The sequence below is a fragment of the Bactrocera neohumeralis genome, unplaced genomic scaffold, assembly GCF_024586455.1.
Source record: "Bactrocera neohumeralis isolate Rockhampton unplaced genomic scaffold, APGP_CSIRO_Bneo_wtdbg2-racon-allhic-juicebox.fasta_v2 cluster09, whole genome shotgun sequence".
In the NCBI taxonomy this organism is placed as follows: Eukaryota; Metazoa; Arthropoda; class Insecta; order Diptera; family Tephritidae; genus Bactrocera; species Bactrocera neohumeralis.
The window spans coordinates 19,535,817-19,555,877 of record NW_026089622.1 but is presented as its reverse complement, the minus strand read 5'-3'; the positions used below and the strand labels follow the sequence as shown (position 1 = coordinate 19,555,877).

General features: G+C 38.7%; 1 protein-coding gene across 1 annotated transcript in view; it reads left to right on the top strand.

The window, feature by feature from the left end:
• The first annotated feature begins 18,391 nt into the window (after nt 1-18,391).
• The window catches only part of LOC126764646 (uncharacterized), a 15,468-nt gene continuing 13,798 nt past the window's right edge, over nt 18,392-20,061 (top strand). The window contains exons 1-2 of the mRNA XM_050482308.1: nt 18,392-18,967; nt 19,046-20,056. Of these exons, the coding sequence (XP_050338265.1) occupies nt 18,604-18,967; nt 19,046-20,056 (1,375 nt within the window). The 5' untranslated portion in view covers nt 18,392-18,603. The remainder of the gene's footprint in view (nt 18,968-19,045; nt 20,057-20,061) is intronic.

The following is a 20,061-nucleotide window of genomic DNA, read 5'->3' as shown; positions in this document are numbered from 1 at the left end:
AATAATGATATTTTTTATTGTTTTGTGGATTGTGTGTATTGTATACACGAAGGTAAGTCTTAAGGGCATATAATAATAATTTATTTGGTTATATATATACATATATGTATATTGAGGATACATATATACATATATATATTATTTCCCGTTTTGCTCTGCGATTATATCGGTAACTGAATTTACCGCCGAGCTTTCACTAACCGTTTTTATTAAACGGATATAGAAGCTATCGGTTTTATGCTGTTGACCGTTGGCGCAACGATACATACATATATTATACACAATTATAATCATAAAAATCAAATGTGGAATGGATACACTCACTTTGATTTTCCTCAAGGTCTATGGGGAGATGTATTTATTCATAAGTATGCCAGAATCGGCAGAATCGGGTGAGTGTGTGCTTTCTGTTGTCCTACTGTTGCTGAGTCGCTAGTCGCTCCTGTTCCACTGTGTTGGCGTTTTATTATATATTAATTTAAAATGATTTTTTAAGTTTCGCGCCCGTTTTTATTTTGTTAGTAGAGTTAGAAAATTTTGAATTTTTGTGTTGTTTTTGACGTTGGGGGTTTTATGTATATTAGTTTTCACTGTTTCGTTTTTTCTTTTTTTCTTTTGTTTTTGCACTTGTACTCGTATATGCTTCACTGCACTTTTATTTGGTTATTTGGTGGGTGACTGCACTTTCAATTTCACTTTTTTTTTGTGTTGTTGTATCACAATGCTTCTTTATATGTATGTTTTGTACATATGTGCATATATATATATTTTCTATGTTTTATTATATTTTTTTTATTTTTTGTTTTTTGTCACTGCACTTCACCTTTTAATTACTTTTATATACTAATGTGCCTTTCTGTATGGCTCGAAGGACCATGTTAGATAAATGCACTCACCTTTTATATAATTTTTTCCCACTTTACCAAATATTAAAAACGCAGTCAATGTCGCAAAAACGGTTGGCCTCGCTTTCATTCACACAAGTCTTTATGGCCTTATATAAGCACTGTACATTAAAAGGAAAAACGCGTTCTTCATTATAATTAACTATACAACGCGGAAGATTTCGCAAACGGAATGGCGGCGGATAGAGGTGACCGATCGCTGCTAATGTCGTAGAACGAACTGATCGGAATCTGGTAATCGGTCCTTCTTTATCCCCGTTGGTGCTGAATAGGATGATGCATATGTGTGTAAGTGTGGGTGTCGGTGTGTGTCGTTCTCGTGTAGAGTGTGGGTTATAAGTGTGGTGTGGTGTGGTGAAGATTGCGTGTTAGTGATGTAAGTTTGAAGCGATGTGGTTTTTTTTTTTTTTTTTTTTGTTTTGTTTTTTTTTCGGAGGGGGAATCTTCTAAAGATACTGCCAAGGTGAGACTGGTAGCATGCACGATTCATATTGTTCGCTAGAGTACACCTCTTTCGGGACCACGCCCAGACAGTGTTAAAACACTATGTTGGACTTGCGAAACAGTATGCCTACGTACTAAACCCTTAACTCCGGCTGCTGTAGCTTGTATTCGGACCTGCGGGACCGCCGTTAAGCACTACTTCGCAGGACCAAGCTGGGCGATAACTGCCTCTTCAATACCTACCTCCAGGGTTATTCATGTGGTCTTATGCTTCTGCGCTGCCTTTCTTTTATTCTGAGTTCTTGGAGCGCTATTGCAGTCCACTCTTTCATTTTAACCTACACCAGTTGTGATCGCAGCATGTGACTAACTATGCTGTCGGGCGTCATCCTTTCATTTGTTAAGTTTTCTATGGTCTCTCTCTCCACTGCAAACCTCGTGCAGAAGAAAAAGATGTGCTCTGCGTTTTCTGAGGCATTTCCACAGAACGAACAGTGTGTTTCGTCATCATGGCCAAATCTGTGCAGGTATTCCCTGAAACAGCCATGGCCCGATAAGAACTGCGTTAAGTAGAAATCTGTCTCCCTGTGTTGTCTGTCAATCCAGGCCGGCACATTCTTAATAAGCCTGTATGTCCATCTTCCTTTGTCTGCCGCGTCCCATTGCTTTTGCCACTCCTCGAGACTTGTCTTCCTCTCCTTTTTGCGCTCGTCAGCCGTTAGGCGCCTACTCATGGCTTTTGTTTTACAGTAGACTCTACTTAACTCAGAGGCCATTATATCCGGTGGCATAAGGCCAGATATGATAGCGCTCGCCTCGTGCGACACCGTTCTAAACGCACAGGCAACTCTAAGGGCGCATAGCCTGGACACAGATTTGGCCATATTGACACAGGTTTTTTGACGAAGGGCTGTCCCCCATATCGGAGCTGCGTACATAAGCATTGATTGGCTAACTTTAGCCAGCAAAGCTCTCCTCCTTTGACTTGGGCCACCAATGTTTGCCATAATTCTCGAAAGGACCGCAGTCACTTTAGCCGCCTTTCCACACGCCTTTTCAATATGCGCCTTGAAATTGAGCCTCGTATCGATCATAACGCCAAGGTACCTCAGTGAATTTTGCGTTACAACGTTAAATCCATCAATGTTCAGTGTGACTGTTTCTAGCCTTTTCCTGCTCGTGATGAGCACTGCCTCTGTTTTTTCTCCTGCCAGCTGAAGCTTAGTACTCGTAAGCCATTCTTTGATTTTCGACACGGTCTCATTGCATATGTTTTGTATCTGGAAGAGCTCTTTAGCAACGATCGTTACGGCAATGTCGTCCGCATAGCCAATTATCTGTGCTTCTTTTGGCAGCGGTAATCGTAACACCCCGTCATACAGCACATTCCATAATAGTGGGCTTAGTACGGAGCCTTGTGGTACTCCACCTGTCACCATGTAGGTTTTCGGACCTGTATCGGTATCATACAGCAGTAGTCTGTCAGACAGATAGCTGCTAATTGTCCTCAGAAGATACCCCGGTGTGTTTCTTGCCTCTAATGCCCTCAGTATATGTGGCCAGGATGCAGAGTTGAAAGCGTTCTTCACGTCAAGCGTGACCACAGCGCAGTATTTTTTATCTCCATGCATCCATCTGGTGCCCTCTATGGCCTTGGCAGCAATGTCCGACACTTTTAAAACTGCGTCCAGAGTGGACCGATGTCTTCTGAATCCAAATTGGATTTCAGATAAACCCGGAGACTCTTCCTCTAGGTGACGTTCTAGACGTGTGCAAATCAGTCTTTCCAGTATTTTGGCCATCGTGTCGATCATGCAGAGTGGGCGATAAGCACTCGGCTCTCCCGCTGGTTTGTTTGGCTTCTGAAGAAGAACCAACCGCTGTTTTTTCCAAATATTTGGGAAAACTCCTTCTTTTAGGCATCGTGAGTAGAGTTCGGCGAAGGCCCTCTTGCAATGGTTGATTGCAATTTTCAGTACCTTGTTCGGGATGCCATCAAGTCCTGGTGTCTTTGAGTTGCCAAATCTCTCCGCCACATCCATTACCTCCTTCTCGTCGACAATTGGAGATTCCATCACGGTTGGTACTGTTCTACTCGATTGGGGTTCTTGCGTTGGGAAAAGCGTTTTCACCACCTTTTCTAGGAGGGTCGGACATGTTGGAGCTTGACTTTTACCCCCTCTGATTTTCTCCATCACAATTTTGTACGCGTCACCCCACGGATTCTCGTCCACCTTTTCACATAGGTGGCAGCGATGTGGTGTGGTGAAGGTTGCGTGTTACTGATGCAAGTTTGAATCGATGTGGTGTGTGTGTTGAGGTCGGGGGAGGATGCTCATTTGTACATTCTGTTTAAACCCTCGCGCGGCTGTGAGTGCAAATTGAAACATTTAATACACTGGTTTGTATTCCCCAATAAATTGGGTCAACAATTATGCATGGCCCTTCGAGCCTTTAAGAAAGGCACTATAGATTAATAGCCAAAACGAAAAAAATAGAAACAAAAGAAAGTGTACAGTGCAAAATACTAAAAAATATTACATACATTCGTACTTACACAAAAAATATATAGAAATTCACGATAGTGGAGAGAAAATGTGAAGTGACAGAAACTAAAACATACGTAATAGCCATATAAATATACATATGTATATGAACTAGTGTGGTAACAAAAAAAAACAAAAAAAAAAACGAATACACAAAGTGCAGTGACACAAACAAAGCAGCTCTCAAAATATGTGCATACACATACAACATATGTACATATAAAACACATATACCTCTATATACAAAATTGTATAAAAGCAAAAACTTAAATCGGGCGCGAAAAGTTAAAGCGCCTAAATAACAGCACAAACCGGGCGCGAAATCTCCAAACTAAAAATACATACATACATAAATACAATAAACAAACGGGCGCGAACTTAAAAACATATAAACACACCTACCATCAACAACACGCACAAGAAACCAGGCAGATGAAAGACTGAAGGAAGAGGAGAAATACAGGAATTGGCGATAGAACTCGCACATATATTTCCACATATTATCCCCAAAAAAAACCCTTGCGGGAAGATAAAGTGAGTTGCATCGTTTCCATTTATTGTTGTTGCCTATTATGCACGTTTGTATGTACATATGCCTAAAATTACAGTCGTATTTGATACAAAACTTGTAATTGAAAACCTCCCTAACGGCAAACAAAAAATTATTGTATGTCAAATATATAAAAAGTATAATACTTTACGTTTGTGTTTTCAGAATACACCAAGTTACCAATAGCCACTAATGTTCAAACAAATACTTGCGAAAAATTTCCAGCAAACCCTTTCTGCTTAATAAAGCAGTAAGCGGGATTGTATACACATAATTAGTAACAAAGTCAAAATAGCAAATCTCAAAAAAATAAGAGACAAAAACACAAACAAAATAGAAAAAAAACCATACGTACATACATATGGGCATATGCATATATTTAGTGCAAACATATACTTATGTATACCTCACATCAGTGGTTCCCAAACTTATTTTGTCTACCGCCCACTTTGAGAATAAATATTTTTTTAGCGCCCCCATTTTTCACCTATTTAAAAACCACTATAACTTCAAATTAATTATTGTGACCTATATACATATGTATGTATACTTGGAGGATGGAGTCATGTGTAGAAGTTCACGCAAGTGAGGAAAGTTCTCTGATCGCCATTCACTTGGGAGTGGCCAGAAACGATTCTTTTACACATGGCTCAAGCAGCTCACTGCTTCCGGTCCTTGACCAAGTATCCTCTGGGTAGCCTAAGAACATCCGTTCGAAGGCGAGCTAAAGTGAGAAGGCGAAACATTCCCTACATAGGGTTGTGCGCTGGGTTTGGGACCCGCCACGTAAAAAAATAGCCCCAGTGAAGAGCTAAGTATAACCAGCCTCGGATGAGAGACCCCCTTTTTGATGACGACCATGGCAAACGAAATAAGGACTACGAATTGAGGGCATGCACATGGAATGTCCGGTCCCTTAATTGGGAAGGTGCCGCTGCCCAGCTGGTTGATGTCCTCGTAAAAACAAAGGCTGACATCACCGCCGTCCAAGAAATGCGATGGACGGGACAAGAACAGAGACGAGTAGGTCCTTGTGATATTTACTACAGTGACCATATAAAGGAGCGCAAGTTTGGTGTAGGATTCGTGGTGGGAGAGAGACTCCGTCGCCGAGTACTATCATTCACTGCGGTGAATGAACGTCTAGCCACAATTCGCATCAAAGCGAGGTTCTTCAACATATCGCTGATCTGCGCCCACGCCCCGACGGAAGAGAAGGACGATGTGACCAAAGATGCCTCTTATGAGTGTTTGGAGCGGACTTATGAAGGCTGCCCCCGCCACGGTGTCAAAATCGTGCCTGGCGACTTTAACGCCAGGGTGGGCAAAGAAGGTGTCTTTGGCACTACGGTCGGTCAATTCGGCCTCCACAACGAAATATCCCCAAATGGGTTGAGGCTGATTGACTTCGCCGGGCCCGAAATATGGTTATCTGTAGTACTAGATTCCAGTATAAGAAGGTTCATCAAGCTACCTGGCTGTCTCCGGATCGAAAAACTACCAACCAGATCGATCATGTTGTGATAGACGGAAGACACGCCTCCAGTGTTTTAGATGTGCGTCGAGAAGCTGCAATCACAACAGACAGCCGAACGATTTTCTACTCGGCTTGCACCCCTGCTCTCTGAGAGCACTCGTCAACAACTCGGTATAAGGGAACTGTGGGACGGCATTTAAAACTCAGCTACGTACAGCTGCAACCGAAACCATTGGTTTTCGGAAAGTGCAAAAGAACAGCTGGTACGACGAGGAGTGCCGCGTCGCAGCGGAGAGAAAACAGGCTGCCTACCTCGCAACGTTACGATCGACCACAACACGTGCAGGAAGGGATAGATACCGAGAGTTGAAGAGGGAAGCGAGACGCATTTGCAGACAGAAAAAGAAAGAGGTCGAAATGCGTGAGTATGAAGAGCTTGATAAGCTGGCCGACAGGGGTAATGCTCGAAAATTCTACAAAAAAATGCGGCGGCCTGCGGAAGGTTTCAAGACCGGAGCGTACTCTTGTAGAACCCCCAAAGGTGATCTGATGCCCAGAGCATACTTAAATTATGGAGAGACACTTCTCCAGTCTGCTGAATGGTAGTGAACACACAACACCAGGAGAAGGAGAACCCGATTCCCCAATCGATGACGATGGAGCAGACGTTCCATTACCCGACCATGAAGAAGTTCGAATAGCAATTGCCCGCCTGAAGAACAACAAAGCGGCAGGGGCCGACGGATTCAACTATTCAAACACGGTGGCGAAGAACTGATAAGGTGCATGCATCAGCTTCTTTGTAAAATATGGTCGGACGAAAGCATGCCCAACGATTGGAATTTAAGTGTGCTATGCCCAATCCATAAAAAAGGCGACCCCACAATCTGCGCCAACTACCGTGGGATTAGCCTCCTCAACATCGCATATAAGGTTCTATCGAGCGTATTGTGTGAAAGATTAAAGCCCACCGTCAACAAACTGATTGGACCTTATCAGTGTGGCTTCAGACCTGGAAAATCAACAACCGACCAGATATTCACCATGCGCCAAATCTTGGAAAAGACCCGTGAAAGGAGAATCGACACACACCACCTCTTTGTCGATTTCAAAACTGCTTTCGACAGCACGAAAAGGAGCTGCTTTTATGCCGCGATGTCTGAATTTGGTATCCCCGCAAAACTAATACGGCTGTGTAAACTGACGTTGAGTAACACCAAAAGCTCCATCAGGATCGGAAAGTACCTCTCCGAGCCGTTCGATAACAAACGAGGTTTCAGACAAGGCGATTCCCTATCGTGCGACTTTTTCAACCTGCTTCTGGAGAAAGTAGTTCGAGCTGCAGAACTAAATAGAGAAGGTACCATCTTCTATAAGAGTGTACAGCTGCTGGCGTATGCCGACGATATTGATATCATAGGCCTCAACACCCGCGCCGTTAGTTCTGCTTTCTCCAGGCTGGACAAGGAAGCACAGAAAATGGGTCTGGCAGTGAACGAGGGCAAGACGAAATATCTCCTGTCATCAAACAAACAGTCATCGCACTCGCGACTTGGCACTCACGTCACTGTTGACAGTCATAAGTTTGAAGTCGTAGATAATTTCGTCTATCTTGGAACCAGCGTAAACACCACCAACAATGTCAGCCTAGAAATCCAACGCAGGATAGCTCTTGCCAACAGGTGCTATTTCGGACTGAGTAGGCAATTGAGAAGCAAAGTCCTCTCTCGACAAACAAAACCAAACTCTATAAGTCACTCATAATTTCCGTCCTGCTGTATGGTGCAGAGTCTTGGAAGATGTCAACAACGGATGAGTCGACGTTGCGAGCTTACGAGAGAAATGTTCTGCGAAAGATTTATGGTCCTTTGCGCGTTAGCCACGGCGAATACCGCATTCGATGGATCGATGAGCTGTACGAGATATACGACGACATCGACATAGTTCAGCGAATTAAAAGACAGCGGCTACGTCATGTTGTCCGGATAGACGAAAACACTCCAGCTCTGAAAGTATTCGACGCAGTACCCGCCGGGGGAAGCAGAGGAAGAGGAAGACCTCCACTCCGTTGGAAGGACCAAGTGGAGAAGGACCTGGCTTCGCTCGGAATATCCAATTGGCGCCACGTAGCGAAAAGAAGAAACGACTGGCGCGCTGTTGTTAACTCGGCTATAATCGCTTAAGCGGTGTCTACGCCAATTAAGAAGAAAATATATGTATATTAACGGAGAATTCTAAACTATAACCAGCAACTTGAAACCTAAGCGCAGTAGGTAACATACAACGGCGCTTAGGTCTCAAGTTAACTCTTACGGGCTCCACCTGCCAATAAGAATGTTTATTGAAACACAACTTTATAGTATTAAAACAGAGAATATTTTATTAAAAATAAAACTAAAATAATCGATCCATATATAAAAACTAATATGAAGGATGAATCTGATGCTTTTTAATAAGTTTGTTAATATCAGGTTCCAATTTACTCAAGAACAGTCGCAAGTCGCCACGTTCGGTAACAAGCAAACGATTTCTATTTTTAGTAAGCAGTGTTGTCACAGCACTAAATCCACGTAAATCCACGTTCACACCAACATGACGATGGGAATGCTATCAAGAATCGTTGAACGATTGACAACAATCCAGGGTACAATTGCGAGATCGGTTTTTGTAGCCAAAATTCTTGGTAACCATTTTTGAACTTTATTTTTATTTCCTCGTTTGTTGTCAATTCTATAAGTTCTTCTTCCAGTTGAGGTGACATTGTTGTGTTGACATTTGAAAACGGATCCAACACCCAGTCTGGTATTTCCAAGTTCAAAATGTCCTGGTATCGTTCGGTGAAGTCAATGTGGAGGTTTTCCAAATGTTGGCAGTAGGCAAACAATTCGTCGTTACTGCATGATACTGATAAATTCGGAAAATTGTGAAACTCACGTCTGCCCAGATTCTTTTTGTGTAGAAGCAGTTTGGCTGCGAAAGCAGCAACGACGCCTTTTGTTTTAATTAAATTTAGTTTATCGCCTTGCAGTTGGAGATTCATGTCGTTGAACAATTTATACAGATCTGTCATGTAAGCTATATCATTCTTTGATGTTATGAGCTTGTCTTGAAATTCTGTATCTTTAGTTTCCAAGAGTCATACAATTGCCTCTTGATAGCCAATGAACTTCATTATGAAACAACAAACGATTGAAATCCTCGTCATTAGTAACACAAAGCTGATGAAATAATCTATCATTCAAAGAGCTGTTGCGGATTTTATTGACTGCTTTGATAACATATTGCAGTGATTGAAATAGTTTTTCACTTAAGTTTCTAGCAACTAAATGTTGTTTATGAATAACGCAATGTACACCAAGGACATCTGAAATTTTATTTTTTAAGTACGCTATGAAGCCTTTATGGCACCCTGTCATAGCCGGAGCGCCATCCGTAGCAACTGAAATAATATTTCTCAAAGGAATTTCTTTCTCATCGCAAAACTTTTCCAATATATTGAATATGGTTTCGCCATTTGTATCGGTCTCTAAATTTCTATCAAATAATAGTTCTTCACATTTTTTCTCATCTTTAATAAAACTCACGTAAGACAACAACAATGCTTCATTCGTTGGTAAAGTGGACTCATCCAGCTGTATTGAAAATTGACTTGACCTCAGGTGATCGCACAATGATTCTTCAATGTTTTCAACCATTTCATCAATTCGTCTTTGCACAGAATTATTACTTAAAGGAATTTTTCGGATAATATCTGCGGCCGGTTTATGAAGCACGGTAGTTATTACTTCATTTATTGCTGGCAATATTAACTCTTCTCCTATGTTATGTGGTTTGCCTTTTTGAGCAATTAACAAAGAGATATTGTACGAAGCTCGAAGTCCGTCGTAATCTTGCTTAGCAGCCGCCAAAAATAGTTTTGCTACTCTTGGCTGAGTATTATGCTTCTTCTCTAGGTCTGGAAAATATGCTACATTCTTGTCTCTCTTATCTGGATGCATTTTATTCAAATGATCTTGCAGTCTTGAAGGCTTCATTGCTTCATTCGAAAATGTTTTTAGACATAGAAGACACAAAGGCGAGGATGGGTTTGTGGAATTTTCAATGAATCCGAATTTAATGTATTCCGCAAAGTATTGCCGTCTCTTCTTTTTTACTTCCGACACTGTTTTGCTTTGAGAAATACGTTTAACTTCGCGAGTAGTGTAAAGGAGGCGTAAGTAAGTAATAGTAGTCCAAAAATATGAATTCTTATTTTTCCCAGAAATACATTTGTAAAAAAGGATCTTTCTCCTATTCGTATTTCTTATTTTTCCCAGAAATACATTTGTAAAAAAGGATCTTTCTCCTTTTCTTATTATCTTATTTTTCCAAGAAATACATTCGTAAAAAAATGATCTTTATCCTTTTTTTATTTTCCCCAGAAATTCATTTGTAAAAAAGGATAAAGATCCTTTTTTTTCTACATAAAAGATTTAAGGAGTTCAAAAGCTCAAAACGTGCGTTACATCAGCTACCTACCCGACGTCATTTCGCAAGTGATAAAATAAATTATTCAAGAGCGCAAAGCATTCGCTACATTGATGCATCAGCTCGAACCTACCTACCCTACACCTTTGCGCAAATGATTATATTATGATAGCAAATGCCCACATACAGATTTGGCAATGGCAATAGCAATACGTTTGACAGTTAGTATTCTATAAATTCTATCCTGTCGAGATGCCCCGTTATGAAACGGAGCGACCGATTGACATGATTTTCATTTTTTCTATATTCAATAAAATAGGACAGATATATGAACTACGCGGAGAGAAATATAGAACCGAGTTTGAGCAATCTTTTAATTCATATTAATTGAGGCTTCCTAGCTAAATAAAATTACAAATAACCCCCCAGGTCTCTACACAACGCCCCTATTATCTTTCTGGGTCTCTTACCGCCCCAACTGACACCTGCAGCGTCCACTAGGGGGCGTTATCATCCACTTTGGGAAACACTGCTCTACATGATACAAATAACATACAAGTACATCAATATGTATGTATAATTGCCAAGCGCAAAATATATATTTATATATTCACATATTTCTATAATGCATGCATAAGAGAGAAAAAAAAATTTTTTCATTTCCATTTTCAAACTTTCTTTCTTTTACGATAAAATTAAATAACATTTACATATATAGCAAAAACAATAAAAATATATCAACAAAATATACATATGTAATTGTAATAACTATGCAAAATATGTATTAACACATTTGTACACACACATATTATAAGTCCACATTGGCATCTATTCGGCAATACCACTTGTTCTTTGGCAAACAAAAACAAGCATAATTGCATACAAAAAGCAAATTGATCTCTCAATTGCTTACGAATAAAGCATATTCATAAGCACACAAACAATTCGTGCATACTTATGTAAATAGCGCATTGATCTTTTCAACGAGCTCTCAATTGCACAAAACATAAGCACATACAAGTCCAAGTATTAGGGTGTACCTAAATACAAATCATTCCGACAACAAATATTTTAATTAATAAAAAGCGCGGTTTTTAATACCAATTGACAATTCAAATATATTTTCGAACTAAAAAATAAATAAACAATATTATTTTGCCAAAATGGTTAACAACAATATTCAAAATACACCTGCAGGAGCTACACGCCCAAAACAGGTTGCTAAATTTATTTCACAAAGTGACAGTTTAATAAGATACTGCACTAGATTTGCCTCCTCACCGATTCACGAAAACTCTGAATCGTTATTAGAAGTGAAAGGCCAAAATCTTGCACATTTATGGACTCGCCTCCAAGCGGCGCATGATGCCGTAGTAGATTCTGACGATTCAGATCTACCACAAAATTTTAAATTATCTGCTACCGCAATATACGAAAACTGCTTAGACCAATACGAAGAAACAAAAGCTATGATCTCCGATCAACTGAAGCTAATAAAAGCAATTTCACCTACTCTCCACAGTAGAGTTGAGCTGCCACAAGTGCAACAATATCAAGAGGCAAGTTCAGGCATCCACCTCGAGGTGCCCGCGTGTAACACAGAAACCTTTTACGGAGGTTATGAAGAATGGCCGTCCTTCCGGGACATGTTCACGGCCGTGTACATAAGCCATCCTCAATTATCATATGCGCAAAAATTGTATCACCTCAGATACAAAACTAAAGGTCAAGCAGGCGAAATAGTCACAACAGTTAGCATTAAATGACGACAATTTCAATTCGGCTTGGGAAGCTCTAAAAGCTAGATATGAAAACGACAGAATACTGGTCGATAAGCAAGTAACGACACTAATGAACTTGCCAAAAATTAAGAAAGGAACAAGTGTAGAATTCATCAAACAAGAGTCCACTGTTTCAAATTGTTTGTCGATTCTATCGACACTAAATATTCTCTCAGACAGCTGGGACCCAATTCTGGTAAACATTTGTACCGCCGCATTACCAGAAAAGTCGTTACTTCTATGGGAGCAATCGCTCTCATCATGAAAAAAGTGCCCAACGTGACAACAAATGAAAGATTTTCTCACCACCCAATATGAAATTGCGGAGAGGTTAGAAGAAAAAATAATCAAAACTAAGAACAAACACGACCAAAATGGAAGCTTAAATATACCCCAAGCTAGAAGCAAAAGCAAATCAAACAAAATTTTTAACAAAACACAATCGTTCACATCCGAACAAAGAAAACATATGTACGTCATGCGAACTATGCTACAGCTTAAACCTTGCGAGAAGTTTAAGACTTTAAATATTAACGAAAGGAACAACTTTGTCAGATCAAGAAGACTCTGTACAAACTGCTTGTCCTATACACACAATCTTAAAAATTGCAAAAGCAAAAATAATTGCTTACATTGTCACAAAAGACACAATTCAATGCTTCATTACAGCAGATATCCCATCTCACCACAAAGAAGCGCTTATACACAAAGAACCACGGGTATAATTGCAAAAACAAATCCCGAAAACCAAAATTTGAAAAATTGCCAAGAGACAACATGTTGCTCAAAGGCACAAAAAGTTCAAACGCTGCACAGCGAAGCACAAAGTTGACTAGTTATGGAACCAGTTACCACCAGACCAACTCAGGTTGAGAACGAAAACCTTAATTCACAATTAAGTAAATCGCAAAAGTTAAAGAAACTTCCATTATCAAACAAAACTATAAAAGATCAGTATTGTGCGAACTTCTCTAAAGCCACAACTACTGGATCAAATAATGGCCGGTACGTCGTACTACTACCACTCAAGCCACGATTTTCCAACACTCCACGAGAATTGGCAGCAAAAACACAAAAATATGTAACTTTTCGACCCCGCAGGATGACTTTCACGAAAAATGATACAAAATCCTGATTCATAAATCTGGAGCTATATGGCGCGCTACTACTTGCCAAATTAATGCATACGCACTTAAACACAATATATAACAAAATTGTCTCAAAGGGATAGAAAATCGACACATCTCATAAAATATTGCTTAATAAATAGTTTCCTAAATTCTCAAATAGAATAAATAAAAAAACTAACAAAAGCAGAGGTCGCTTTTATCCCTACATAAGCGCTCAACATAAGGGTAGTGGGTGAGAATTTGTTGTACAACTTGAACATCTCACTTAAAAAATTATAATTCTAAATTAAGCCGTTCGCAATTACGGGCCACACTCTCGCAAGATCCCTCTATTGTCACAGTCCTAACTCCAGGGCTAAGGAGTACCCATTCTGGCCATATCTGAGCCAGGCGTGGAGTTACTATCCTTCATAATAATAAAGAAATTACAAACCATTGTCAAAGATACAGAGAAAGCAATTAAAATAAACGGCAAGCCTTCACAAGCCGACGGTCAAGAAATTTTAAATAAAAAATATAAAAAATAAACTTATCAAAAAAAAAAAACAACCGCAAATATAATAACTACGAAAAGCAGTTACAAACTCGTTGGTCCGCAATACATAGTTTTTATCGTATGCACGTAAAAGCAAATACATACTAAAATATGTTTTAAACCAAAAATCCGTTCTCTGCATACCCGCATAAATGTGAGTATATTAAAACTCCTTCATCAGATACTTCTGCTGTCAGAATGTATTCTGCGCCTGGGCTACTCCATCAGCAGTACGCCGAAAAACATGCAACAGCTTATACAAACATATTATACTAGGCAAAATATTCGCCTAGGGGGCCCAGGATGTTTAAATGAGTTAAGCATCCACCCCCTTTAACCCGGGAAAACTGGCGCATCCTAATGAAACAGCGCAATTCACCAACCCAACCAACAAAAAGAATGGACAACGGGGAAGCTAACACAATTCGTCAAACACCATCGGCACATCAACTTTCATCTGCAAGACATTCTATTATATACATAAGTACATCCTGCGCCGCGTCACCACTACCTTTGGTTCCGATCCGCCCGCGCCGACTTATAGCAAGCCATTGAAAAGTAAACCGATTCCAACATAATTTTATATAATATCGCACAGAACCAATTGTTAAATAAAGAATAATTATAAATATATTGTGCTTTTCATAAATACACTGTTTTTTTCTGTTTAAACCCTCGCGCGGGTGTGAGTGCAAATTGAAACATTGGGTCAACAATTATTCACAAGGAAAAAGGACTCTGGCAGAGTTCCATTCCGAAGTCAGCAAGTCATTTAATCTTGCACTAACTAAAGTTGAGATGGATAATCATGGATCAGGAAATCCATCAGCAATGATAGAATATGCGAACCGGGAAGCTGTGAGGGCATTCATTCTCGTCCGAACAGCAAATATACCAGCGGCACCCTTTATAGTGACAATCCGAAGGACTTGGAAACCGCCTACGCCATCGGAAGTACGATATACCATGCCAAAGAGAAATTGCAATTCGACGTTCCGCAATACAATCAACAGAGACAATACAATACATCACAGTACCAAAACTCAAGCAGAAGACATTACGAGGAACCACAAAGGTACAGATCTAACGTACAGATGCAATACAATCAGACTGCACCCAGGCAACAGCACCAATCGATGGACGTAGATTCATCACAACAATACACGAGATCCACAAATCCCAATAGGAATCATTCCAAACCACAACAAAACAGCTATAACCGTCAATTACAAGGACTACCTCCAAATAATCAATTTCGCGGAAACCCTCAAAAAAGAGAACGAAATCCTTCATCTCATAATTCCAACGTACAGCAGAAATTTCAACGTGTAAACCAGACACGCGACGAAGAACTACAATCGCTTACACCAGAATACGAGAACGATGATTACGAAACAGGCAGCGCTTTTTTTGGCGCATGAACGATTTGCCGTGTCTGCAACGCCACTGCAGGGATACAGGCAAACTTATTAACATCCTGATTGACACTGGAGCAACAAACAATTATATAAGTACAAATGTAACTTAGGTAAGTCTATTCAAATATAACCTGTAAAAGTGAAAACTCTTCATGGTTACTCAATAACCAAATCAAAAAAAAAAAATAATAATTACATTGTTAGAACATAATCTCACATTTTTTGAAACAGATACATTAGAAGAATTTGATATGCTTCGGGGTGAACAGGGTCTTAGGAAAATTAAAGCAGAGTTCAAACTTTTCGAGTACACGCTCAGTTATAAATATAGGGCCAAGAAAGAAAGTGAATCTGTGCAAAAAATAAATTACACAGTTAAAAGTGAAAAGTATAGAGCAAAAATCGAAGAAATTATGCAAAGAAATGAAGACACAAATGAAGTGCTACCATATACTACCACGGTACAAGCTACCATTAGAACGAAATCCGAAGATCCTATTTGGACCAAGCAATATCCGTACCCTATATCGGATAGCGATTTCATTAACAAAGAAATTAACAAACTTTTAGAAAATGAAATAATTCAACCCAGCAAAAGTCCGTATAACTCTCCCATTTGGACAATCGCAAAAAAAGGTACCGATGAACAAGGGAAACCTAAGCGCAGAATAGTCGTAGACTTTCAGAAACTAAACACTCAAACTGTTACAGATAGATACCCCATACCTGATGTGGTTATGACCATACAAAATTTAGGAAACGCAAAAGTATTTTCAACTCTAGACTTAGAGTCCGGTTTCCATCAGATCCTTATTAATAAATCAGACAGGGAAAAAACGGCTTTTAGTGTAAATGGAGCTAAGTACGAATTTCTTCGTATGCCGTTCGGCCTGAAAAATTCCCCATCTATTTTTCAAAGATGCGTGGATGATATCCTTAGACCATATATCGGGAAATTCCTGAAGAACATATCGAACATATCCGCATAATCATAAATGCGCTTCAACATTCCAATATGAAAATCTCTAGCGAGAAATCTAACTTTTTCAAAAACTCTGTGGAATACTTAGGGCATATAATTAAATACAACAAGATTACAGTTGGCCCAACAAAAATGTAGACTTTTAAAAATTTGACTATTTAAACCAACCTTTCGAATTATCCACAGATGCTAGAAATTACGCTATAGGAGCCGTATTATCTCAAAACCAAAAACCCATATAATTTATTTCACGAACGCTCAGTGAAACAGAACTGAATTACACCACAAATGAGAAAGAGCTACTGGCAATTTTGTGGTCACTACAGAAACTACGTAACTACTTGTATGGTATAGCAGATTTAACAATATACACCGACCATCAATCTCTAATATTCTCCATATCAGAAAAAAACCCCAATACAAAATTAAAAAGATGGAAAAATTTCAATGAAGAATATGGTGCAAAAGTGTTTACAAACCCGGACATCAGAACATGGTCGCTGATGCACTTTCTCGTCAGCAAATAAACAAGACTGATGACTCCCAACATTCAGCACAAAGCTCACCAACACAAAGACTCAAACGAGTAAACAAACTAGTAAACTGCTTTAGAAACCAAATTATTGTAAAACGGTCAGATCAGAACCCATATGATATGCTCACAAAACATATTTTCTAACAGCCGACACACGCTCTTTTTTAATACGAAAACTGAATTACTAGATAGACTAAAAAAATGTAATTAGACCAAAGATAACTAATGCTCTGCAAATATGACGAGCAAATGTTATTTTACGTCGAAAATGACATTAGACACATTTCCAACTGTATCGATTGTACTAGCGCATAAATTGGTGGACGATATTACCGAAACCGAACAACAAGATCAGATCATACAAGACACACACGGACGTGCTCACAGAAACTATAAAAATAACGCACAGGAAATCTCGCTCAGAAACTACTGGCCAAACATACGTGACGCTTGTAAAAAAGAAGGACACGACTGCGAAATCTGCCTCACAAACAAGTATGAACGCCGACCAAATAAACAACCATAGGATCAGCACCGATACCGAACGAAGTAGGCGAAGAGACTTATTTTTATGAGCAATAATATGTACATCAGTTCAACCGACAAATACTCCAAATTCTGCCATTTGAGACAAATACCATCAAAGAAAGACACATACAAATATCCCTTCCAACCACGGCTACCCGCTTGTGACAAATATTCCAATACAACTACACACTTTTTCTCTATAGACTAACACCAACGCACATTTTCGGGTTATTTTTTGTTTACCTAAATGCGATGAATAAAAGTTTGTTTCATTTCTTGATTTATTTGAATGAGTGCGAAGGAGAAAACGTTATTGTCAATAGTGACAATAGAAATTCCCAAAAAGGGTGATAAAAAAAACGATTGAAAGACGCATGTCGTTCGTGATCGTACCATCGTAAAGGAGGCTCGTACAACAAGAAGGTAAGTAAATTAATTTTTATGTGATTTTTTAACAATATTTTGAAAATAATTACTTCATTTATTTTTATAGCATTGGAAATCAGAACTGAATTGGAAGTAGGAGCAGCAGCTATGTACATATGTATACAAGTATCATCAGAAACGGCAAATATCAATTGTTAAGTAAGTATGTGAAAAAAGTGTGTGTACTTTGAAATTGGACTGCGCAGTCCAATATAATAAATACATACATACATATATACATTTGTATTTCATGCGTTTAAGGCGGCCTGCACAATCCAATATAATATGAGAAAACAAATGTTTGTTTTATATTTTAAATGATCAAATAATATTCATCTTTTCTTTCAGATGTTATTATTATTTTTATTTAATTGTTCTTTCTTTTCAGATTTTATCACTATTTTTATTTAATTAATCTTTGCTTTAAGAGTAAATTCTATTTGTATTTAATATATTTTATTCTTTCAGATAATATTAATCTTTTTTTTCAGATATTATTATCATTTTATACAATTAATCTTTCTTCAATGGAATTATTATTTATTTTCAGGTATTAATAATCTTTATTTTATTTTCAGGTATTTGTCTTTTATAATATTTTTCCACTCTTTTATTTTCAGGTTTTAAAAATTCTTTTCTTTATTTAATCTTTTTTCAGGTATTAAATATTTTTTAAATTAAATATATTTTTATTTATATAAATTGTAATAAATTTTTTGTAAACATATAAAAAATAAAATAAATAATTTTGAAAATTAAAAAGTTTAGTTTGAAATTTTAATTTCAAGCACAGCTTTCCTATCTCAAGAATCTTCGCTCTAAACTAGACTCACTGACAGAGAATGACACAACTAATAAAACAATTAAATATGTACGTACATGGAAAACCAAAAATCGTCGACAAGAATTTTCGCGCGTTCCGTGAGGAAAAAACAACCCGTAACTCTACAGTTCTACTATCAGAACACGAGAGGTCTCAGAACTAAACTAAGTAAATTCTTAACAGCCTCAGCGTGCAGTCAACCAGATGTCTTGTGCATAACAGAATCATGGCTTCAAACGTCAATAGCGGATGGTGAAGTTGTCGACAGGTCTTACAAAATCTTTAGAAAGGATAGGGATCCTATGATCAGTGGTTTTGAACGTGGAGGTGGAGTCTTCATTGCAGTAAAGCGTTCCATTCATTCTGAGCTAGTTATCATAAACGACAACACCCTGGAACAAGTATTTATCAAAATTAAAGGTAACAATACAGATATTGTCATTGGTTGTATATATATTCTTCCCCTGTCCTCTGTTGACACATATTTGCTCCATATAGATTCGTTGTCATATATCTGTGACAAACTACCGGATGCGAGTCTACTGATCATAGGTGACTATAATCTTCCCAGCAGTATATCAAGGACAGAATGCACCAAAATAATCTACGAAAATCTATCCATGCTTGGATGCCAGCAATTCAATAATGTCCTAAATATTCACCACAAAACCCTGGACTTGTGCTTCAGCAATGCTGGTATCGTGCTACGTAAAACACCAGCTATCATCGAGGAAGACAAACTTCACCCAGCAATAGATATTACCCTTGAGTTTAACACGCATCTTAGACCAGAAGTATCATCAAGTTATGTATTCAAGAAAGCAGATTATGACAGCTTAAATAATTTTTTCATCAGAACTAATTGGATCGATCTCTACAAAATTGATTATATAGATGATAAATTGAATTGGTTTCACCAAAAGGTGTACGAAGGCGTTGATAAATTCGTCCCGCTACACGCTAAAAAACCCAGTAACTATCTGTGTTGGTTTACCTTGGAACTTATACGTAAAATAAAATTAAAAAACAAGGCACACGCAATCTACAAACAAAGAAGCACAAGACTCAACTATAATAGGTTCACCAGTTTAAGACACGAGTGTAAAGCATTAAGTGCTAGATGTTACCGGAATTATGTGATCCAGGTGGAAGACTCCATCAAGACAGACACCCAAGCCTTCTGGAAATTCATCAAGAACAAGAAAAAAAATAATACAGAGATACCGGCGAAAGTACATTGGAACAATTCAACAGCGAACACTGGAGAAGATATTAGTAACTTATTTGCATCTTTCTTTGAGGGTACCTATACATCCTCTGATGCTGAATACACACAAGATTCAGAGGCCGTACATGCAGCTCCAACTAATCATGACGGCAATTTCGGAACAAACTGCAACTTATCCGACATGGATGCTACCTTTGACGTCGTCTTCAAACAGCTAACATTACTTGATATAAATAAAGGCGCAGGCCCCGATGGACTACCAAATATTTTCCTTCGAGGTTGTGCG